Consider the following 25,076-nt stretch of genomic DNA (forward strand, 5'->3'; position numbering starts at 1 on the left):
GGCTGCAATGCTTGGTAAGAAATGTACGTATTATCCTGCCCATGCAATTGTAACCCCTCTGTACAGTATGTTCACAAATAAAATAAAATAAAATTTAAAAAATAAAAAAATAAAAAAAATAAAAAGCCATAAAAAAAAGAAAGAAAGGAAGAAAGAAAGAAAGAAAGAAAAGAAAAGAAAAAGAAAATAGGAGCTGTATAAGCTACAGACACTGGGGAATTTGTACCCATTCACAGCTTTCCTCCACCTATCTTACAGGGTATTCAGAAGCAAGATAGGGGCCAGGGTAGGGTAACAGAGGGGCCTCCAAAGGTGGTGCAGGTCTTGGCAAGCTGAAACAAACCTTAAAGATCAAATGGCTGTAGACTCAAGGAAGAGGAACAAGTGCTCAGGGCACTGTAGCTAAAGGAAAGGACAAGAAAAATCTCTTTTCCTCAGGTAGAGCAGGAAAATGCCACCTTTACAAGAACCACCAAAGGCAGGAGAAACAAGAAGGATAGTTGAATAGGCCCAGACCCAGTAGATAAGCCTGAGAACAGAGATACAGCAGGAAAGTAGAACTACCTAGTGTCTACTGTATAACGCAGCAGAGGGAACAAAAGTTAGGCAGAGATGTTCTCAGAGACACAGGCTCACAGAGAAACCTGAAGCCACTTCTCACAAAGCAACACACGTTGCAAAATCGTGAACACAGCTAAACTATGACAGCTCCATATTATATAATACTACAACAGTAATAGAAACAACTGTTGTTGTTTCTAGCAGAAACCATTGGCAACAAATGACCTGGCTTAACCTCAAACACAGCATACTAAGTGAAGAAAATCTTATTCTACTCTATGTGTCTATGTTTATATGACCATTCTAAAACAGGCAAAACTAGAGAGACAGAGAACAGATCAGTGGTTGTCCAAGGCTAGAGGTGGGTATGGGATTGCTTACCTAGAAGTTTGCCACATTTCTGAGGATGATAAAACCATTTTATGTCTTGACTGTGGTGGTAGTTTTATATCACAAATTTGTTAATATTCACAGAACTTACTTTTTTAAACTGTCGATTTTACTGTGTGTTATTTAGATCTCAAAAGCACATAAAATAAAAATCAGCATTTTAAATAGAAATAAGTTTTATTCATCCACAAATACCAATAAAGACTAAGGATGTGGCTCAAATGATAGAATGCTAGGCTAGCAAGTTCAAGGCCTGAATTCAAACCCCAGTGCCTCCAAAACACAAGGCAGAAACATCACTCAGCATATGAAAATGCAAAGCATTAATGAAGAAAAATAAAAAAGGGGATGTGGTGCTGTGGTTCAAGTGGTATAGTGCTTGCTTTTAGCTGAAGAGCTTAGGGATAGCGTCCAGGCCCAGAGTTCAAGTTCCATGACCAACAAGGAAACAAAGAAGATAAAAAGAAATAAATACAACGTGTCCTCAGAATATATAGAGAACATATGAATAATAAGATTACGGAGACAACTGAAGGAAAAAATGGGCAACAGATTTGGGTGGATATTCTACAAAAGAGAACCAATGAATAATAAGATTACGGAGACAACTGAAGGAAAAAATGGGCAACAGATTTGGGTGGATATTCTACAAAAGAGAACCACCAACTAAGTGGTAAGAATTTTTTCTAAGACATAATTAGATACCAAATTCAGTTACCCCACACAACTAAAGACTGGTGATATCAGTGCTGATAAAGATGTGAAGCAAATAAGATAAGTTGCAAATATATAGAATCACTTTTGAAAACTATTTTGGCAATATTTATTAAAGCTAAATATACCATAGAAATTAGCAACTGTGTTCACCAAAAGATATGTTCAAGAATACCAATAGTATCATAATCATAATGGAAAAAAAGTTAGTCAAAATGAACCCCAAGATACAAAGGTCTCAAATGTTTTTTTTTCTTTCTTGCTATTGTTTCTAACATCTTTATAAGATATTTCTTTGTTGCTTTGTATATCCCTCCCCCACGGTATAACCCCTGTTTTCACTGTATTTGATGTGGGTATAATTTGAGGAGGGGAAGGGAAAAAACAATTGTTTAAGTAGGGATAAAGATGCACCCATTGCAACAATGAGATGTACAAGCAAGACGTTATATTGAAAAACAAACTTTACAACTTCAGCGTGGGCGTGGTGGGCGATTGGAGATGGGAAAGGGAAACAAAGGAGGAGGCAACAATACTTGATAAAAAATGTACTTATTACCTTGCCCATGTAATTGTAACCCCTCTGTGTGGTATTTTCACAATAAAAAAAAAGAAAGGACATTTTTATGAACAGGAAAACATATAAAGAAATTGTAGTATATGCACACTGTGAAATACAACACAATGATTTTAAAATAAAGATCAAATGAGGGTAATGTAAAAGAAGGAAGGAAGGAATCTAATGTGTGATTATATTCACATGAAGTTCTGGACTAGAAAAAAACCATCTATAGTCAGAATAGCAATAACAAATGGAGTAGTATTTACTGAGAAGAGCCATGAGGGAGCCTTCTGAGCTTCTGCATTCTACATCGTAATCTCAATGGTGTGAACCTGGGTGTATATGTAAGCAAACTCCATCCAATAGTATACTTAAGTACTGTGCATTTTGTTGCATGTATGTTTACCTCATACAATGCAATACGAAGTAAACATCGCTTATACCACAGCCCAAGGGCTAATAATAGTATGCAGCAGGAGAAGGACTTGTCCTGGTCCCTAATCCTGTGCATTTCCTATCAGCCTACAGTGGGGAAGGAACATACATAAACTCTGTAATCTGTTGTGAACCAACCCTAATTCTATTCCTTTTCAGACCTAAACTAATGCAGTGTGGAAAGAAATATCTTTCTGGTTTAGTAAAAATAATGCAGAGCAAGCACTTTCCTCTAATGTTATAAAACAGGAACATTTGTTTTTATATACCTATTCATTGCTATAGCATAATGTCTTCCAGGTTTCTATTTCTATTAAGCAAATAAAATTTCTTGGTATGCCATCATCCTCTTACTCTATCATATATCAAAAAACCAAAACTTGGGTTTATACCTGAGTATAATTTGCTTTTCTAGCCCCTGCCAATACTCGGGGCGGGGGGAGGGAGACAGTAGTGTATCTACATCAGGCCTCACATACCAAGACTGGCAGGGAGATGGTAGTTATTCCAACACAGCCGATACTCCTTTCAGTTCTGCCACGGAGGCAACAGACTTCAGCCCTCAATTGGGCCAACTACAGGAGGATAACCCAATTTCTTGCCCCACACTTTGTGGAGAGTTATTCATAGCCCAGCAAAGCCTGCCCCAATATATTTTCTGACAAGTGCCCTTTCTCTTCTTCTTATCTTGGCTTCACCCTTTGTTAAGCTGGTTGTTTTGAGATAGAGTCCTACATTCTATCCAGGAACATACCTGGGCACTATCCACCTCTCTCAGGCTTCCTGTCTTAGCTCAGGTGACAGGTGCATGCCTCTGCACCCAGTTCTTGATTGTAGAGAAGCCTCATGAACTTTTCTGCCCAATCTGGTCTTGTAACAAGATATCCTCAATCAGAGTCTTCCAAGGAGCTAGGATTACAAATGTGCACCACCACTACCCAACCATAATTCACCTTCTTAAAAATATCTTTGACATAAATGAAAAGTCCAGCATTATTCAGCTCCTTTACAATCACACCCTGTATTTCCATTTAGCACTTCATCCTAGTGTATAGCATCTATGGTTGATAGTGGATATACCCATAAAATTTTCAACATTAATATCCTGTAACTTTAGGTTGAACATTATAAAACTAATGATTGCTGACTATATTTTACCTGAAAGAATTGTACTTTCTTATGGCTCAAACCAATGATTTCATTCAAGATAGGCTTTACAGTGAAACTGAACGGTAGGTTTAAATTTAAGGAAAAGAAAAACAGGTTCGGAAATGAAATCCACACAAATTCCAAAATAACTTTACCTTGGCTTTCAGATGAGCACACAATTCTTGTTGCTTTCTCCTGTCCTTGGCCAACATGCTCTCCAGTTCATGAGCTACACAGGCCTCAAGGAGCGTCAACACTGCCTTCTGTGTAAAGTCTTTCCTGTTCTTACTCCAATTTTTTATCAGCATCTTTCGCTGCTCCTTAGCAAAGTGATATTGGACACAATATTTCTCATGTTCTACCTGAAAAGATAATAAATGATCATCATTCATCGCTATGAAAGTGGACCTGTAGCTCATGTCATGGTTATGAAAATGAATAAAAGTAATTATAACTAGTGATTTTGAAAAATGGGGGGACAAGCTTAACTTATGCCCTACTGGTTAAATAGCTGCCATGGACAAGTCATTTAATGTTATAAATCCTTATTTTCCTTGTACATGATGGAATCAGACCTGCTGGCATCTCAAACAACTTTTACTTTTAAATAGCAGTGATTTGCTAAGCAGAAAGCAATATTTCCACCTAAATATAATTTTAATACAGTCTTTTAACACTTCCATTAGTGTTTCAGTTAGTTGGTGTGCTAATCAACATAAAAATGGCTACAAAAATGAGAAAACCCTCGGATTTGTCCTTTGTGACTAATCTTCTTAGAGGTTAAGATGCCTAAACTCCATTTATGGCAATGATGTCACCTCCTCACTCTTGACGGACTTGGGATTTTGTACTGATAGCAGGTGTTTCTCCTCCATGAATCTCAACCATAGGAAGCACAAGGTTTGGAAGGAAGAACAGGACCTGGAGCCTAAGGAGAGATTCCAAAAATCTCTTCATTCAAAGGTATGCCTTCTGAGGTTGAAAGTCGCTGATCTTAGTTATTATTTTAGTTATTATTTTTCTTGTACTGATCACACTTTTTGAAGGAAGAAAAGAATTTAGCATACAAGGTAAGTATGCCCTATTTAAAAAGAGCATTTTAGGTCTGGTTAATCAGATATAGAAAGAAATAGAATGTGGTCTCAATTAAACCAGCTAGTAAAATCTGTCCTGTATACTTCTTAGCTTTGTTCCATAAACCCAAAAGCATCCTTAAAACATTAAGAAAGGAGGCATATACCATAAAGAAACAGATACTATCAGTTCAACATAGAAAGTAAATGTAAAAATGTTCATCATGTCAATAGTAGAAAAACAAAAAGGAATCTATAAAAGTGATGCTGATTGCAAATTGTTCATTGCATAACAGATTTCAGTTAAAAACCAGAATTAAAACAAATAATCCATCTAGGCATTCATGGCTGATGCTGCAATCCTAGCTACCCAGGAGGCTAAGATCTAAGGATCATGGTTCAAAGCCATCTGGAGCAGGAAAGTTCATGAGACTCTTATCTCCCATTAACCACCAAAAAGCTGGAAGTGAAACCTGGCTAAAGTGATAGAGACTAACCTTGAGGGACAGCACTCAGTCCCTATGTTCACAAGCCCCAAGACTGGCACTCAAATAAAAGGGGAAAAAATTGTGGTAGGAAGTCTGGGTAGGATGGTGACTAGCTGTGTGCTTTTTGTTTCCATTTCTGTACCAAAAAATAAGAACAGTGGTATGATGTTCATTTGCCATTATATGTGTTAAAGGAAATTCTACAGGACTAGCATACAGTTACTTCTATACATACATACTGTTGCTACTTGGTTAATTTGAAATAATTACAAAAGTGCAGAGAATGTGAGAATATTTTATAGTACAGTTCGTTTAAATGTCAAGAGTTCACCTGTTTGTTTTCCACATATAAGTGAGTTATTGCAAAATTAAGTGGTGATGTGGTATCTTCTGTTTTCTTATCTTTGTGGTCTTACCCACCACAGGATAAACATTTAGTTGTGTTCTGGGCTCTGCATTTGAGTGTTGGACCCATGTAGTGGAGCCAGGCCATCAGGTAATGGGGAGGGTATGTTTAAGGGCCATTCCCTAGAACAAGTTTTGGTTTCTCAATGCCTAGAGAGACTGAGGTATCACAGCATTCCACTTTCAGGCAAGACCCAGATATGGTAGAACTGATGAGGGTAGGCAGATAACTATGTGGGCACCTCACAGTAAGACACCAGCAGAGGAACCATGGTGAAGATCTCTGTGGTAAGAGAGGAAAGAGAGAATGAGTGTGGCTGCAACTGTCCCCACCTCTTTCAGAAATAAAGACCTGAAAAAGGACATACAGAGCCTTTAACCTGTAATCTATTATTTTCTGTAACATACAAAATCAAAAACACACTTCTGTACATGCTCACACACACACACACACACACACACACACACACACACACACACACCTTAACCATTATAAACACTAGAGCAATTTAACTTACCAATATGTAGGAAGGATCGGTACTTACCAAATCATGCCTAGATTTGTGAGGAAAATATCTCTGTAACATGTCCAGATACAGAGTCCTTCTACCAAAGACTTCCCCCGAATATTGACCTAATACAATCTGGTAAACCCAGTGATCTTCTTTACTTAGTTGGAATTTTCTGGAAGCAACAAAAACAAATGTTACAACATGCAGGAATCTCAATTGTGCAAGCCATTAGCAAGTGATAATAATTACATAAAACAAAGTAAGTTTGTGCGCTATGTTATCCAGCTTGGTCTCCAATTCCTCTAGCCTCGTTCTCTGTGGTAGCTGGGATTACTGGCAGGTGTCATCACATGTGGCTAAGAGACTTTTTTTAAGTTAGCAAAAATCATTGATAGTGACAGAAATGTTTCTGAATTCTTATACAATGGACTCTTCATTTGGTATTACCAAATAAAAGCATAGTTTGAAGAATTTGATGAGATTTTTTTTTTGCCAGTCTGGGGGTTTGAACTCAGGGCCTGGGCTCTGGGCATGAGCCTCTCTGTGCTTTAGTCTAGCATTCTACTACTTGAGCTACAGCACCACTTCCAGCACTGTCTGAGTAGTTTATTAGAGACAAGAGTTTCACAGATTTCCCTGCCTGGACTGGCTTTGAACCATGATCTTCAGATCTCAGCTTCCTGAGTAACTAGGATTACAGGCATGAGACACTGGTTCCTAGCTCAGACATAGGATTTTTTAAAATATTTATTGTATCTCAGCTATGGCAATATTTTAAAATAATAACTAAAGGATAAAAACAGATATAAAAATAAATTCTTATCCACACAGATGAAGAAGACTTTTTTCTTCTTTTGCAAAAAGTTCTTATATCCACAGTGGAAAAAAATATAAATATAGAGAATTAGATCAACTATTACAGAAAAATAAAGATAGACTGAGGGAGACATTTATTAAGATTGAGCCCAAAGGAAAGTCTAACATAATCTTTTACTTTATCCTCTTAACCTCATGTTTCCTTTGGGTAATACTTTATATTAGGGTGAAACAGATAGCCAATAGTGCTATATTTCAGATCATTAAGTAAGTCATTTGTAAGCTGGATCCCTGCAAGTTTCCCTTCAAATCACATGTTTGTTTTGCTCCAAAATCTTGTTCCTTTCAGAAACCACCTGGGCACTGGCAGGATTCCTATTAGATGTAAAATATTAGCAAAGTCTTATGCAAAGTGAAAAGGGTGAATTAACAGCTAGAATTCTAAACTGAATTAATGCCTCTTTATATTCTGAGTTTATTTGCATACTATTATTCCTGTCTAATAAATTAGAATAATCAAATACAAATGCAATCAGAGGAAATATTATTAGCAACAAACATTTCTTTGAGCTAAGATGGAGACTTGCCATTGTTTATTTCTACTCTACGTCAATGATCTGACATGTTAAAGTTGATGGTGTAATACAGAAAAGTTTTCATTTGTCAATGTGCCCCTGAAAAATACTTGACATTTTAAAACAAAATAAGATACCCTTTAAAGTAGTGATATTAATGAGGATTCCATTGTTCCCACACAAGGTTTTCTTTTCTGTGAAGTACTTCACTATACTGGTAAGTTAGCAAGAAAAGAAAGATTATTTTTCAAAAAAGAAAACCTTCTCCATCTTCACCATCATAAGAAGAGAAAAGAGAGTTGGAGGTGATCTACCAAGAAAAAGAATACTCTATAGTGCTTCAGGATAGCATAATACAAAAAAAATTAAAAATACCTTGTCCATTGAACATACCAAATGTTTTGGTTCTGTCTAAATAATTTTATATGCTTATATAGTAAAAGCCTTCTTCAAATAAAGCATTTCAAGTAGGAAAATTAATGCAGGAGGCCAATGACTCACACCCATTTAGGAAGTTGCAATCTGAGAACTACAGTTCAAAGCAAGACCAGGCAGGAAAGTCCATGAGACAGACACTTATCTCCAATTAGACACCAAAAAGATGGAAGTAGTGCCACCCTTGAGCAAAAAAGCTCAGGGACAGCACCCAGGCTCTGAGTTTCAAGCCCCAGGCCTGGCAGGCGCGCGCGCACACACACACACACGTAGGAAATTAAGCCAGAAGAAAGGCTTGCCTGAGTGTACTTGAAAACACCCTCAGGTTTCAAGGACAGTATTTCAGGTCCTTTCTTAGTGAACCCATTTTCATTCATAGTCACATGAACACATTTTAATGGTTAACTCAGATAAAATTCTGCAATAGCGAACCACAACAACAAATACCAACAATGACAACACTGACAAAAAAATAGAACTACAAATAAGAAAAAGTAACAGAAGTTCATGTCCTCACTAATGTTTTTGAAATGCTTCTGAATCAAAAAGCATTGGACAGAGTTTGAATTTCCACTTTGATTACAAAGATGAATATATGTGGGAGCCCTTTGCGGGCGGGGGGGGGGGGGAGACAGAACCTGGCTCCAACACATTCCCTACCCCATTGAATTTGTCATTCATCTGTATGGTGGAGGCTGCTGAGGCCATGGAATCTCCATCACCAAGATGCTGTGAGTCTTGTTAATGACTCCATGATGTCCATCCTTTGCCTGGAGATTACCCCAGGGCCAATTGGAAACAAGAGACTACCTTCCCAGCCTCTTCCCACAGCCAATCAGAACCAGTGGCTGACAGACTTTCTGTGGAAGGTCAGTTCATTTGCTTCCAGATGAGACCAATCTGTGACATCATCCTCCAGATTTTCACTGTGGGGACAAATGGAAAGGGCCTCCCTGCTTAGTCACTTTCCCCTCCCCTGTTCTGCCTCCACACTAGCCTTCTGAGAACATTCCCCTCCAACACTTACTGTAGAAACCCAGGTCCCAATTGTATTTATATATGGCCCAGCCCAAGATAATCTATGAGCAATACTCATGATTTTCAAAAATGTCTTAAATCTGTTCGTAAGTAGAGAAGTACTTGTAAACTTTAATGATCTCACCTACTGAAGGGAGGTAGAAGACTGTGGTTGTGTGCAAAGAAAGTGTGACTAGCAAACACTTAAAAAATGCTTTTCAAATGAACGCACACATTAAGCAATGCACATTGCTATAAATAAATAGAACATCAGGAGAATTTGTGGCACTTGGTGCACAGTTTTTATATATTGTATGAATATATTAATTAGGGGCCATTTTAGTGTCAGTGTTAAAAACCACGTAAACATATAAAATGACTCTAAAACATTAAAACCAGATATTTCAAAAACAAGTATACCATGAACACTAATGACATCATTTTGAACTTCTTGTTGATGTGAGAGGCTTTTCCTACTTACCATAATTACCCAGATTGCAAGTCATTTTTTCTAGTATAAGTAGAATAAAAATGAAAAACATTCTGAAAGGAAATGACATAGAAATACTCACAATGTTATTATTTTTAGAGTATTTATAGCAGTTTTCTGAGCTGCAGGCTTAAATCTAAAGGCAAATACTCTCATGGGCAATAGTCATGTCACAGCCATACATTTCCATTAGAATGCTGCTTAGGAGGGAGGGATAAATCCGCTCTAGTGCATATATATCCTATACACAGGCAGTAAAAAAAATCTAATAGAAATGCCCAAACCTAACACTCTCCTCATGGTAACAAAGTAGCCATTTCCTACAATCACCATCTTTCAGCCTCTCACATAAAATTATATCCAGCATTCCACATTTCTAAGTTTAAATCTAGACAGTTACCATTTCTAATCAAGCCTTCATTTTTTGCTTTATACCTAATATCTTTACTAGTGATTATGATAACAAAACTAGTGAGAGAATTTTTGTTAGTTCGAAAAACATCTATAATTTTAAGCAGTTATGGTAGTATACACCTATAATCACAGCACTATGGATGACTGAGAGTTCAAAGCCATCCTGAGCTCTATAGCAAGATTCTGTCAAAAATTAAGGCAAAATACACACACACACACACACACACACACACACACATCAGCACAAACACTATAAGTGTGTGTATACATATACATCTATATACACACAAATGTGGATGTATATGGATATACACACATATATAACAAACTATAACATTTTATGATACATATATGTATATATATACTTTTTATATTTTTTATTGTAAAGATACTGTATAGAGGGGTTACAGTTATATGAGTAAGGTAATGAGTATATTTCCTATCAAGCATTGTTACCCCCTCCTTTGTTTTTCCCCTACCATCCCTTCCCTCCCCACACCCCCCCAATTCCTCCCTCACTCCCCCTCGCCCTCACACCTGAAGTTGTAAAGTTCATTTTCAACATAGTGTCTTGTACATCTCATTGTTACATGCTCATACATATGTTTAAATAAAATATAAAGAACACTTGACTTATATTAAATTTCTTTAAACAAAGACTTTGGCAAATGCCTTCAATGTCTACTCTTTCTGTACTATACTTTCTCATTTAAAGTACTTCGAAATTTTCATCTTTATCATAGCACACCAAGAACTGACAGTTGGCAATTTCATTGAATTTCACACACTTCCAGCCTACAGAATGGTGGTCCATGTACCACTCAATCCCCAGCCAGCTGCCCCACCCCGGAAGATCAAAGTGCTCAGATACTATATCATTATGGTTTTCCAAGCGGGGAAACAAAATAGCTATTTCAAACACAAGGGCAATGAGGTTGTGAAAATTCAGCCCATTATTTCTGTATTTCTGTTTGAGTCCTTCCAAAAGCTGAAGTTGACTCAGAATTAATCTAGTTATTCATTTTTATCACAAGTAATTTTAAACCACTTCCCTTAGCTTCTGGTTTCATGATATCAGAATACATTTAGGAGCAAGAGGTTGGACAAAGATGGCAAACAGAATGCTTACGTGCACATGATCAACAGAAACAAGTCTATGGAACTGAATATTGCATTTGTAGATGAAAAGAAAGGTGTTCTTTATTTTTTCCAACTGAAGAGAGTTTTCCAGGCAAAAAGATTTAGTGCTCTCTGAAGCTAGCTAAGCAGTTAGTTATCAGCACTTGAAGACTGCTCAAGATGCAAGTGGCCCCAATGAAGCTGGCATAAGGCAAAACTCTTATCTCTTGGAATATGATGGATCTGAGGACACCCCGTCCTCCTCCATTAAGTAGCAAGATTGCAGTCACCGGTGGATTAACGTGGATAAAAGACACTGTCATAATTCTCTGTCTACTTCAGGCCTGATCCTCTGGAGAACACAACTCTATTTCACTTTTCACTGTCATCTTCCCAAACAAGCATCACCCAAAATTCCAGTCCTAAAACTGCCTTTTCATCCACCAACCATCCTACCCAGGTCTCATGTCTAAATAGAAATCTTTGATTTTCAGCCGGATTTGTTGAGGAGGATCCCTGGTCCCAAACTCATTTCCAACCCACAGAAGCCACCCCTCACATTTCCTTGGGTGTATCACATTCTCTCCATGTGATCCATATCCATTCTCGCCTCCATGGTCCCTAGGCTTCTCCTCATCTCACTGTTCACGTGGGAGCTGACAACCAGGATGAAGTGGGCTCTAAGAAGCATAGCCAGAATTCTCTGAACTGAAGAATAAGTTTGTTTAATGTGACTCAAAGGGTACAGCCAGAACTTGCACTGGTAATCAAATGCTCATTCTTTTAAAGGATGATAGGAAAGTGAAAAACATGGTACAGTTTTAATAGCAATGGCTATAGGTTTAGGAATTGGACTCAGGTCAGAGGAAGCTACATGATTTATTAGGGAGCTAGGGAGCTAGGCTTTTCAAATGGGAGCATACTGTTAGTGCATCCAGTTGTTTTAGTTTTTGTTTGATGGCAGTCCTTGGGCTTGAACTCAGGGCCTGGGTGCTGTCTCTGAGTTTTTTGGGTTTGTTTTGTTTTAGTGTTTAAGGATAGCACTCTACCACTTGAGCCACAGCTCTACTCCTGAGTTTTTGGTGGTTAATCGGAGATAAGAATCTCATGGTCTTTCCTACTCAGACTGCCTTCAAACTGCAATCCTCAGATTTTGCCTCTTGAGTAGCCAGGACTACAGGTATAAGCCATCCAGACTGGGTTCTACTTGTTTTTTTGTTTTTAGTTCTTTGGGGTTTTTATAAATAGTTTACATAAAAAGGCTTAATTCTTTATTGAGAATGTAGACTTTTTAAAGGTAGAGTAGGGAGTAATGGTAAGACTCCTGAACAACTCCTTGTCCCCTATGTGGATCTACTACTATCTAAAAATGCAATATGATTTTTAGAGGAACTTTTGGAATAATATAATCAAAATAAAATACCCTGTTACAAGTAAAATAGAATGGCTCAATTACTCCTTTCACCTGATTTTTAATATATATTCATCATAAAAAGTGAAAGGAAAAAGAACCTACAGACATTGTTACTAGCTCTGCTCCTGCCCACCAGAATGCTGATATTATTCCCGATTTACTTTTCTCCAGCTACCCGCTTCCCTGCTTCTTCATCTCCAGCACTGGAAATGAATACTGATCCTAATCCACTCACAGACATCCCTCCACAAGGTTCCTGTTCTCCCAGCCAATGTTTGGCTGGTGCGTGGACATGAGGTGGGGGATGGAGGAGAGGACCAGGAGCATGAGGAGGACAAGAACTGTTTCCTTCATTTTGTGGATGGTGTTATTAAACTGTCACAGTTACATAGGACAGAAGGCCACCTAACCTGCAGGAAAACAAGGGCAAGAGAATATAGAAGGGGACACCTCATTTACTTGGGCTTCTCTATTTCTAGACTTCTTGGTAAATAAGAAATTACTTCATTATCTCAATTATTTTCACTGGAGTTGAATATTTTCTTATGCTGACATTCTTACTAATAGCAAAAAAGAAAAATGACTTACAAGTTACATTTGAAAATGTAGCATTCTCTCAGGAAACTGAGACTTGAAAGATCTCATTTTTGAAGCCAGTGACCTAAAGGCAGAAAAGTCTGCCTTCCAACAACCAGCAAGATGCCAGACTGAAAGCATGACTCAAGTGGTAGAATCCCAGACATGAACAAGAAAGCCAAATTGGGACTGTGAGGCCCTGAGTTCAAGTCCACTATTAGAGCATGAATACATACACACACACACAAACATACACACACATGCATCCATGTATACACATACACATGTACACACACAACAGCATCCTAAGATTCCTTTGGAAAGAAAGTCCTAAATACTACAAAGGGATGGAGAGATGACAGAGATGCAGAATTGGTACAGACAGAGACTACTGGCGAGGGTGAGCAATGTCTGATCTATGGCCATATACTTGCAAAATAATTTGGTGGGTATCAGGACAGACATAATCTGCTTGACATCAGCTACCTGTAGCCTTTTGCCTGTATTGATAATTTTGTATGGCTAGAGAATGATGTTATAAATATCCAAAAGGCCCTTGGCAGAATAAAGGCTCTCCAGCCCTGAAGCTCTGTGCTGATTGGGGGCAGATGAATTTTCAACACAAAGAGTCATTATAAGACAAAGCAAAACAAAATCTCAAACAGAAATGAATACAGTGAAGACAAGATAATCTACAAATAATTGCTTGCTCTAAATTTTAAAACCTTTTTATTGAGCCAAAATCTGCTTCTAAGTTATCATTTTATTCATTCTCCACTTTTTGGGAGCAAAAATATTCTTCATTAAAGCTGAATAAAATAAGATACCTTACACAGATCTTAGGACTCAGTTTTCCAGGTATAAATCAAGAATAATAAAACTGGTTGTTTCTTTGTTAGATAAATAAAGTTTTAATTAACTATCATCAGGGTTTCTGAAATTTTAATTGCAACATAAAAATGTTATACTATTACTTAAAACAAACCAGCAGCAGTCATTAAGAAATTACAGGAATGTATTTTCATAGACTTTTTCTCAGCTATCTTGTTGTTGTTTTTTGTTTTTCCCGGTTGTGGGCCTGAACTCTGGGCCTGGGCGCTAGCCCTCAGCTCTTCAGCTCAAGGCTAGCGTTCTACCACTTGAGCCACAGCGCCACTTCCGGCTTTTTCTCCTTTTGTGGTGCTGAGGAATTGAACCCAGGGCCTCATGCATGCAAGGCAAGCACTCTACCGCTGAGCCACCTTCCTAGCCCCTTCCTCAGCTATTTTTTTTTTTTTGGCAAATAGATGGATTTTATTCTTCCTTTTTTTCCAGTGAGCATTTGGGTGAGTCCTGACTGATTTGGATACAAGAGTTGAGTCTGTTCTGGGGTTGACAAGAAACATACTCCTAAAAAAAAATAAAATAAAATGTTGTTTTGCATGGTCATGAAACCAAGGCAGCTGACTGCTATAAAGTGGAAACAGAGAAAAGTCATGGATGAGAAACAGGATGTGTTAATTTAGCCTCACAAATGTGACCTCAGCTATCTTTAAGACATTAACAGTATTCAATTTCATGATTTTATAAGTATCAATATCACAAGTAAATACAAATCTGTGAATGCAGTAACTGGATTTCCTTACTGGTTCTCGACAGTGTCATTTCTAACAATGGTGGTTTTTTAACCCGATTATATTTTCCCTAGTTGAATTTCAAGGATAAAGCAGTAGTGAAACTTGCTAAGAATAACTGGCTTGTTATATAAAATACATGTTATAATTCCCCTCATGTCAAAATTTTACAGTCTTATCCATAAGGAGTTTGCTCTTATTTGTTCATAGATGCACATTTTTTTTAGTAACAAACTCAATATATTAACCTGATTCACAAGTTTAAAAAAAAATGGTCCATTGACTTGCTTAAAAACCATGGTTTCCATTTCCTCTGATAGTAGGAGAAAAACAAAGGAGAGGGTAACAATGTTTGACAAGAAATGTACTTATTACCTTCCTCATGTAACTGTAACCCCTCTGTACAGCATCTTTACGATAAATAATTTTTTAGAAAAAGATTATTTTGATTTCACACACATTTAAGAATAGAAACTTCTGGTAAATAACTTTCACCATTCTATGAAACTAAGATTTTTCCATCTCTTTAAGTATTGAAAATATATAGCATCAATTGCCATTATACTGTGTACTCTCTAATTGAGATATCTGCATCAAGAATCCACGTGTGACACTCATTTCTGCCCTACAAAGGAGCTAGACTACGTTGTCCAGTCAGCCTAGGCCATTAAAAGCATGTAATAACCCCGAGTGCTTTACCCCTTCCCACCCGCCTCCAGGAGTCCTTTAAAGTAACCTTTGTAGCCCTTAGACACTGGTAAGTGTTCCACATGGACTCCTGTAGTGTGGTCTGCTGTTTGTGAGGCCCTCAATCGCAGAAGTACCTTCCCTGTTAACAGGCATGCTGAACCACACGAACCTGGTCCTGCTGGGATGGTTCTACCCCCATAAGACTTGAAGAAACTGATAGGCACTCCACATCCACAGCTAAGCACGCTGCACTTAAGAGTTGTGTCAAAAAGGAAAGAAATGTAAACACCTGATGTGGAAGAAATAATTGTATTGTCAAAGCTTATAGAATTCACAAACTGTATAGACCATGATAATGACAATTTGCCTTGTGGATGTTAAAATGTGTTTGTGACTTTAAGTATCACTATCCCACAATACTGTGAAATTTATGTAATCACCTAATCTCAATTTAAAAAAAAAAAAAAGAAAATTGAGAGAAGGGATGGGTTAGGAGCAATGGGTGACAATGTTGTATTCATAGACTGTTTTGTAGAATGGGAACTTCTTTGTACAACTATTTAAAGATAATAAATTTAAAAAAAAAGAGTTGAGAGTTGAGAGTCGGCTCACCTAAGAGAGTTGCATCCCTGCCAGCACCACAGCTCTTGCAAACTAGTGCACTGAGAAACTTGCAGACATTGCCAACATTAATTACAACTGAAGAAACTATATGGACATTAAAGTGCCAGCCTAGAAACAAATCCAATACAATATGTCTAACAAACACCCAGAATGTACAAGCAGGAAAAAGACTTTTACTAAAACTGCCACCATACATAACTGGTAGAGGCAACAATATGCTAGTCACAAATATCAATATAGAAACACAAGAAACAAAAGAAAGCAAGGGAATGTGACACCTCTACAGGAATGTTATAACTTTCTAGCAACAGACTGCAAAGAAAATAAACCAATGAACTGTCAAAAAAAGAACTCAAAGTAATTCTAAGGCAATTTAAAAAGGTCTAAAAATGTATAGACAATTGAGCAAAATTACGAAGGAAATTCATAGAATGAATGAGAGATTCAGCAAGGAGAGGGATTGTATTAAAAAATCAGAGATATTGGGACTCTAGACTGCATAAAATATATATTACAGCAGAACCAGTACAGCAGATGAAAGAATGTCTGGGCTTGAAGACAGGTCTTTTGAAATAGGCCAGTCTGAAGTAGCGCTGTGGCTTAAGTGGTAGAGTGTTTGCGCTGAGCTGAAGAGTGGAAAGACAGCACCCAGGGTGAGTTTAAGCCACATGACTGGTAATTAACCCTCAAAAAGCAATGGCTTTTCTGTATGCAAACAATAAGAAGAGTGTGGTTAAAATCAGAAAAGCAACTCCTTTTGTAATAGTCCCACAGAAAATAAAATACCTAGGAATTAACTAAAGAAGTGAAAGACCCCTATGATGAAAACTTCAAAAACCTGAAAAAGGAAATCAAAGCAGAACTTAGAAAGTGGAAAAACCTCCTATGCTCCTGGATTGGAAGGATCAACATTGTGAAAATAAATGGCAATACTTCCCAAGGCTATCTACAAATTCTATGTAATACCTATCAATATTCCAACTTCATTCTTCAAGGAAATAGAAGAAGAAATCCAAAAATTCATATGGAAAAATAAAAGACCACGAATAGAAAAAATGATCCTTAACAGAAATAATGCTGGAGGAATATCAATACCAAATTTCAAACTCTACTACAAAGCCATAGTAATCAAAACAGCTTGGTACTGGCACAAGAACAGACCTGAGAACTGATAGAATAGAATTGAAATCCCAGAAATGAACCCACAGACTTATAGCCATCTAATCTTGGATAAGGAAGCTAAAAAAATAGAATGGCAGAAAGACAGCCTCTTCAGTAAATGGTGCTGGCAAAATTGGTTAATCACTTGTAGAAAACTAAAGCTAGATCCTTATCTATCACCCAGCACCAGAATCAACTCTAAATGGATCAAAGACTTTGAAGTCAAAGCAGACACTCTGAAAACATTACAAGATGGAATAGGAGAAACCCTAGGTCTCCTTGGCACAGGCTGAAATTTTCCTAATAGAGACCCAGAAACACAACAAATCAAAGAAAGGTTGGACAAATTGGATTGCATGAAGCTACAGAGATTCTGCATGGCAAAGGACATAGCTAGCAAGATCAATAGAAAGCCCACGGTTTGGGAGAAGATCTTCACTAGACATACAATGGACAAGGGTCTCATATCTAAAATATACTTAGAACTCAAAAAATTAAATCCCCCAACAACAAATGGTCAAAGAAACAACTGCCCAATAAATAAGTGGGCTAAAGACTTACAGATAAACTTCTCTGAAGAGGAAATAAGAATGGCCAATAGACACATGAAGAAATGCTCAACTTCTCTGGCCATGAAAGAAATGCATATCAAAGCAACATTGAGATACTACCTCATCCCAGTTAGAATGGCTATAATAAAGAAATCTGATAACAACAGATGCTGGAAGGGATGTGGCTAAAAGGGATCCCTACTGCATTGTTGGTGGGAGTGTAAACTTGTTCAACCACTTTGGAAAGCAGTATGGAGGTTCCTCAAAAGACTCCACATAGAGCTCCCCTATGACCCAGCAATCCCATTTTTGGGCATTTACCCAAATGTTCACAAACAAGACCATACTAAAGCTACCAGCACAACTATGTTTCTTGCAGCATTATTTACCATAGCTAAGATATGGAACCAACCCAGATGCCTTTCTGTAGGTGAACAGATCAAGAAAATGTGGTATATATACACAATGGAATTCTATGCCTCCATCAGAAAGAATGACATTGCCCCATTTGTTAGGAAATGGAAAGACTTGGAAAAAATTATATTAAGTGAAGTAAGCCAGGCCCAAATAAACATAAGTCCCGTGGTTTCCCTTATTTGCAATAACTAGTATATGTCTGAGTCAAGCAGAAAAAGTCAGATAAGGTGATGTTAGGGGAATGAACCCCAAGATAAGTATTCAAATGTGTTTTGTTTTTTTTTCTTTCATGCAATTGTTTCTAACATATTTATAAGATGAATTCTATATTTCTTTGTATGTCCCTCCCCCATGGTATAACCCCTGTTTTCACTGTATTTGATGTTGTTATAATTTGTGGAGGGGAAGGGAAAAAACAAGTAGTTTAACTAGGGATACAGGTGGATCCATTGCAGCAATGAGATGTACAAGTCATTATGTCGAAAAACAAACTTTGCAACTTTGGTGGGGGGTGGGAGGAGGATTGGGTGGGGAGAGGGGGAAGTATGGGAAGGGATGGGAAGGGGAAACAAAGAGGAGGCAACAATGCTTGATAAGAAATGTACTAGTTATCTTGCCCATGTAATTGTAACTCCTCTGTATGGTATTCTCACAATAAAAATAAATAAATAAAATTTTAAAAACCATAAACTGAGTTGTTAAATGGCAAAAATTTCAATACATAACCTAAAAATTAAGAAAAGTAAGGGAGAGAGTGGAATGGGAGGGTGGGTAAGAATGTTGAAAGGAGCTGGACACGGTGGCTCACACCTGTAAACCTGGCTACTCAGGAGGATGAGATCTGAGGATCATGGTTCAAAGCCAGCCTGGGCAGGAACATCTTTGAGACTCTTATCTCCAATTAACCACTCAGAAAACCATAAGTTCCACTGAAGTTCAAGTGGTAGAACGCTAGCCTTGAGCTGAAGAACTGAGGGACAGCTCCCAGGCCAAGAGTTCAAGCCCCATGACCAACAACAACAAAAAAAAAAGATTGTTGAAAAGGGTGACATTGGTCAAGATGCACTACTTTGTTCAATGGCAACTCCTTTATACAACTACTTAAAGATAATAATGATATTTTTAATGAGTGAAAACAAGAAGAAGATAAAGAGGAGGAGGAGGAGGAGGAGGAGGAGGAGGAGGAAGAAGAAGAAGAAGAAGAAGAAGAAGAAGAAGAAGAAGAAGAAGAAGAAGAAGACTGCCCAAGGAACAGGGCACTGGTGACTCATGTCTATAATCCTAGCTACTCAGGAGACAGAGATCTGAGGATTGTGGTTCAAAGCCAGCCCAGGCAAGAAAGTCCATGAGACTCTAATTGCCAATTACCCAGCCAAAAACCAGAAATGGGGAGGGAGTAACAATGCTTGACAAGAAATGTGCTTATTACCTTACTGATATAACTGTAATCTCACTGTATATCACCTTTACAAAAAATAAATTTTTTTAAAAAAACAGAAATGGAGCTATGGCTCAAATGTTAGAGCATCACCCTTGAGCAAAATAGCTAAGGTACAGGTAGGCCCTGAGTTCAAGCTCCAGTACCAACTCCTACTCCACACACACAACTAACTAGGTAATAGCAACAACAAAGGAAAAAAAAAGTGCAGCCGGGCACTGGTGGCTCACAATGTAATACTAACTACTCAGGAGGCTGAAATCTGAGAATCACGGTTCAAAGGCAGACCAGACAGAAACGTTTGTGAGACTCATATCCAATTAACCACCAGAAAACCCAGAAGTGGTGCTGTGGCTCAAGAGGGGGAGCACTCACCTTGAGGTGAAGAGCTGAGGGACAGCGCCCTGGCCTAGACTTTAAGCCCCATGACCGGCAAAAAAAAAAGTAATGGTTTCCCTTATTTGCAATAACTAGTATATGTCTAGGACAAGCAGAAAAGGTCAAAAGCTATGTACATATGATCATATAAGATGATGTTAAGCGAAATGAACCCCAAGATAGAGACACAGTGTTTTTTTTCTTGTTTGCTATTGTTTGTAATGTATTTATAATGTACTATGGGTTTTTTTGTTTCTTTTGTATGTTCTTCCCCCATGGTATAACACCTGTTTTCACTGCATTTGATTCTGGTGTCCTCAATCTCGTATATACATTTTTATAATTTGGGAAGGGGAAGGGAAATAACAAAATGTTTAAATAAGGATACAGTTTGACCCATTGTAACAATGAGATGTACAAGAGACTATATTGAAAACAAACTTTACAACTTGAGGGGGGAGGGGGTAGTTGGGGAGGTAGGGAGGAAAGAGATGGTAAGGGAAAAATAAAGGAGGAGGTAACAATGCTCAATAGGAAATGTATTCCTTACCTTACTCATGTAACTGTAACCCCTCTGCACAGTATTTTTACAATAAAAAAACATACAAACAAAAAACAAAAAAGTGCAAACTATCCACATAATAAAAGACTAATTACCAAAGTTATAAAGGAACTCAAGAAACTTAACAGAAAAACACGCTATATAATTTAATAAATGGGAAAAGGATAGAAATAGATATTTCTAAAAAGAGATGTACAAATGGTCAACCAATATGTGAAAAAAAAAGTCCAACATCATTGGTCATCAGGGAAGAGCAAACCAAACCATGAGACATGTTTGGCTATTATCAAAAAAACAAAAAATAGAATTGTTGATGTTTACAGTGGCCAAGATACCATCTAGGTATCTACCAAATTTGATGTTGGTATAATTTGTGGAGGGGAAAGGAAAAAACAAATCGTTTAAATACGGACACAGGTGGACCCATTGCAACAATGAGATGTATAAGTCATTATGTCGAAAACGAACTTTACAACTTTGGTGGGGGGAGAGGAGGGAGGAGGGCTGAGTGTGGGGGGGCGGGGGGAGGATGGGAAGGGATGGGAAGGGGAAACAAAGGAGGAGGCTACAATGCTTGATGAGAAATGAACTCATTATATTGCCCATGTAATTGTAACCCCTATGTACAGTATTTTCACAATTAAAAAAATGAATAAAGAAAATTTGATATTTACAGTGGAATGTCCCTCAGCCATCAAAAGAGTGTGTTTTTTTTTATCATTTGCAACAACATAGACAGCACTAGAGCACATTATTAGTGAAGCACAGAAAGAAAAACAATGAATATTCTTGCTTATACATGTGAAAAACAAAATTTATCTCAAAGAAGTAGAGAGTCATATGATAGTAACCACAGCCGGGGAAGGACAGAAGCAAGAGAGATACAGAAAGAGAATGGTTAGCAGGGCTCCAGTTGGATAAGAGAAATAACTTCTACTTTTCTGTATGATATTGGGATAGCTATGGTAGATCAGTTAATTGAATTTTTTCTTTTGCCAGTCCTGGGACTTGAACTCAGGGCCTGAGCACTGTCCCTGAATTTCTTTGGCTCAAGGCTAGCACTCTACCACTTGAGCCACAGCACCAGCTCCAGCCTTTTCTTTTCAAATATTATATATTTTTATTGTAAATATACTGTACAGAGGGGTTACAGTTACATGAGCAAGGTAATGAGTCCATTTCCTATCAAGCATTGTTACCCTCTCCTTTGTTTTTTCCCTATCTGTTTCTGAGGAAGGGCTTCATGCATGCTAGGGAAGCACTCTACCACTAAGCCACATATCTAGCCCAATTGAATATTTTAAAGTAACTATTAGTATCCCCACACAAAGACACATAAGTATCTGAAATGACATGACATTACCCAGTGTATACTGGGTAATGAAATTTCACTGCTCCCTAAAAGTATACAATTTTACTATGTCACTTTAAAAAAAACTACAACTATTGCTTTAAAAAAATAAAATCAGGTGTTATCTGTGATTGTAGATAATGGTAACCACTTCTCTTGGATATACTTTTCACAAATACGTAACATGCAAGTAAATACAATTAAGCAAATGCTAAGACAAACTTCTGATGTTATTTACTACAAACTTGCATTCAATTTTTCCCTCAATAAAAGGAATTCACCATAGCCAAGAGAATTTAAAATATTTCTTATCCCCATAACAAACCTAAACTACATAGAATAATCGCAAAATGTTTCTGACTCAAGAGGGCATAAAACCACAAAGTCATTATTTTTGATGATGTATTCAGTATTTTAACAAAGTCACTAAAGCTATATGAAAAAAAGAAAACCATTACTCACCTACTCTACAAATATAAATTTCAGTATTTTTTGCAATCACATTGGAATGCACCAAGGAAATACAGGAGGTATAGGGACCCCTGACAATGGTTGAAGGGGTCATTTAATCAACATGACTAAGTGAAAACAGCAAGATCAAATAATTATGCTTCTCCTTCTAAGAACATCTCTATTAATCAGTTTTGGTGCACAACCAACCCACACAAGAAATGTAGAATCCATTCATTGCACATGCCCGGGCTCCAAATCTTCCTGACAGATTTGAGAATATATTTTTTAAAAAAGAAAAAAGAACTACTTCATCAAAACTACAATGTGACCTCATCACAGTAAGCAGGTGTCAGACAATTTGTGTTACCTTTTACTCTCTTTTTCTCTTATATTCATCAAGCAAGATACAGATAAAATAATTTATATATTAAGAAGGCCAAAAGATTTTTAGATCTAAAATACAAATGTGCATGATAACATATACAATGTTTTGTGCATATACACACAAACTTACTAAAGTCTAGTATATTTAGAGGAGGGGAAGTCTGATAGTGAAACTCCTCTGAACAACTAATCAACTCCTTAACAAAATGAACACCAGGAAATAAAAACATGTTTTGGGGAAGAGCAAAGAGCGGTACACACAAATGGAGGGAGGAGGGGTGATCAAATAGTAATCATTGTATATTATATAAAAATTGAACCACATAACTTAAGGGTAGGGATGAGAAGGGGAGTAATAGTGGAGAATGATGAAAGGGTTGACATTGATCAAGAGACATTGTCCTCAAAACCTGAAATATAGAATTGTAACCTCTTTGTACATCCACTTAATAATAAATTTTAAAAATTGTTTTGAGATCCCATATGTATTTGAATATGGCCTGATGATGCTGGCTTTTATTTCATCTTATCAGTAACAGAGCATATGGTTTATTTTGGAGAAAAAAAAGCAAGAGCTTGGTTTATTACAAACTTACATGTATGCTCATTTTCTTTTGTTAAAATTTCACATAAGAACATGGATAGCTAACTATATGGACAATTATGATAAAAGGGAGTTAGAACATGAACAAGGCCTGGGTGGTATTCACATATGACAGCAACAGACAATACCTTGGATCCCTAAGTTCTGAAAATGAACAAATGGTATGAAATCATCAATGAAAATAGGAATTTTCACTTTTCTTAAAGTCATTGTAACCATACTCTCAAAACTATCTTTTCCTGCCCCCTTATCCAGTAATTCTACTTATAGAATTTCACCTTAAGAAAATAATCACACTGTGTTGAAAATGAACTATACAGCTTGTGAGTAGGGATGGGAGGGAAAACTGAGAAAAGCAAGAAAAGGGGTGATAGTGTCCAAAGGGAAATGCACTCTGTACCTGACTTATGAAACCATAACTCCTCTGTACATCATCTTTATAGTAACAATTTAAAATTTTTTAAGAAAAATCATCACAAAAATACAAACCAAAAAATACTGAGATTCTATCTCACCTTTGTAAGATCAGCCATCATTAAGAATACAAACAACAACAAATGCTGATGGAGAGGTGGGGAGAAAGAAACTCTATTACACTTGTTGATGGGAATGTAAACTAATATAACCACTCCTGTTCGTAAACTAGTACAACCACAACCATAGTAGGTAGTTTCAAGGGATAGAGTTGGGGCTAGGGCCCATTGGGCTAGGGTTAGGGCTAGAATTCAGATTAGGGCTAGGGATTAGGGTTAGGGATAAGGATATGGAGCTAGGGTTAAGATTGGGGTAGGGTTAGGGTAGGCATTAGGGTTAGAGTTAGGGAATAGGGTTAGGATTTGGGTTAGGAATAAGGTTTTGTTAGGTTTAGGGGGTTAGGGAAAGGGACTCATGGTTAGTGTTAGTTTTTGGTTAGTGTTATGGAAAATTTAGGGTTAAACTGAAAATAAATTTTAGAACTATAAGCTGAGTAAGTGTTAATATGAATGTGAAAGAGCCTTGCTATTAATATTAGGATTTGAGTATTATTAGAGTCAGGCTTAGCTTCTGTGTTCCAGTTTAGGACTAGTATTAGAAAAAAGTATAATTGTGCAACATATTTTAATGAGTTATCAGTTAATTCAAGATTAGGATGAAAGAAAACTAGTGTATTTATCCTATTTTTAGCATTTGAGGGTCATTACGCTTAGGGTTAGGGTTTGTTTTCTACTTCAGGTTAGGGTTCATGTCAGAAAAGGGTAAATTTCATAGTAAAACTGAGTTTTCTAGTAATAATTCATAGTACAATACATATGAAAACTTTAAAAGTACTATAATATTTTCCTTACTATTATTATTTTTGGTCAGTTAGACTTATACATGTTGTCAGTAGTTAGGGATTTGGAAGATTCTGGTCAAACTGAAAGTAAAGCTGAGAAAGTGTTAATACGAATGTGAAGTTGACCCTTGCTATTAATATTAGGATCCTGGTAGCATTCATGTTTGGGTTAGTCTCAGTATTCCAATTTATCTCAGTTTAGGGTGAGAAAAGAGTAAGATATTGGGTAAAAGTGCCAACCTATGTTAACAAGTATCAGTTAATTCAAGGTTAGGATGAAAGAACACTAGTGTACTCGTGTTATTTTTAGCATTTGACAGTCATTAGGATTAGGGTTAATGTTAGTTTTCTTGTTCGGGTAAGGGTAGGGTTAGTAACTGGTAAGTTCTA

The 25,076-nt window shown here is 37.2% G+C and overlaps 1 protein-coding gene across 2 annotated transcripts in view; it reads right to left on the minus strand.

Moving 5' to 3' along the window:
• Ccdc148 (coiled-coil domain containing 148) overlaps positions 1-25,076 on the minus strand; it is a 204,469-nt gene that overhangs the window by 134,971 nt on the left and 44,422 nt on the right. For both annotated transcript variants that reach the window (XM_013028614.1, XM_013028607.1), the window contains 2 exons: positions 6,323-6,461; positions 3,967-4,173 (listed from right to left, as the gene is read on the minus strand). In XM_013028614.1, coding sequence (XP_012884068.1) covers positions 3,967-4,173; positions 6,323-6,461 — 346 coding nt within the window. The remainder of the gene's footprint in view (positions 1-3,966; positions 4,174-6,322; positions 6,462-25,076) is intronic.

This window comes from Dipodomys ordii, unplaced genomic scaffold, assembly GCF_000151885.1.
Source record: "Dipodomys ordii isolate 6190 unplaced genomic scaffold, Dord_2.0 Scaffold5, whole genome shotgun sequence".
Taxonomy (NCBI): Eukaryota; Metazoa; Chordata; class Mammalia; order Rodentia; family Heteromyidae; genus Dipodomys; species Dipodomys ordii.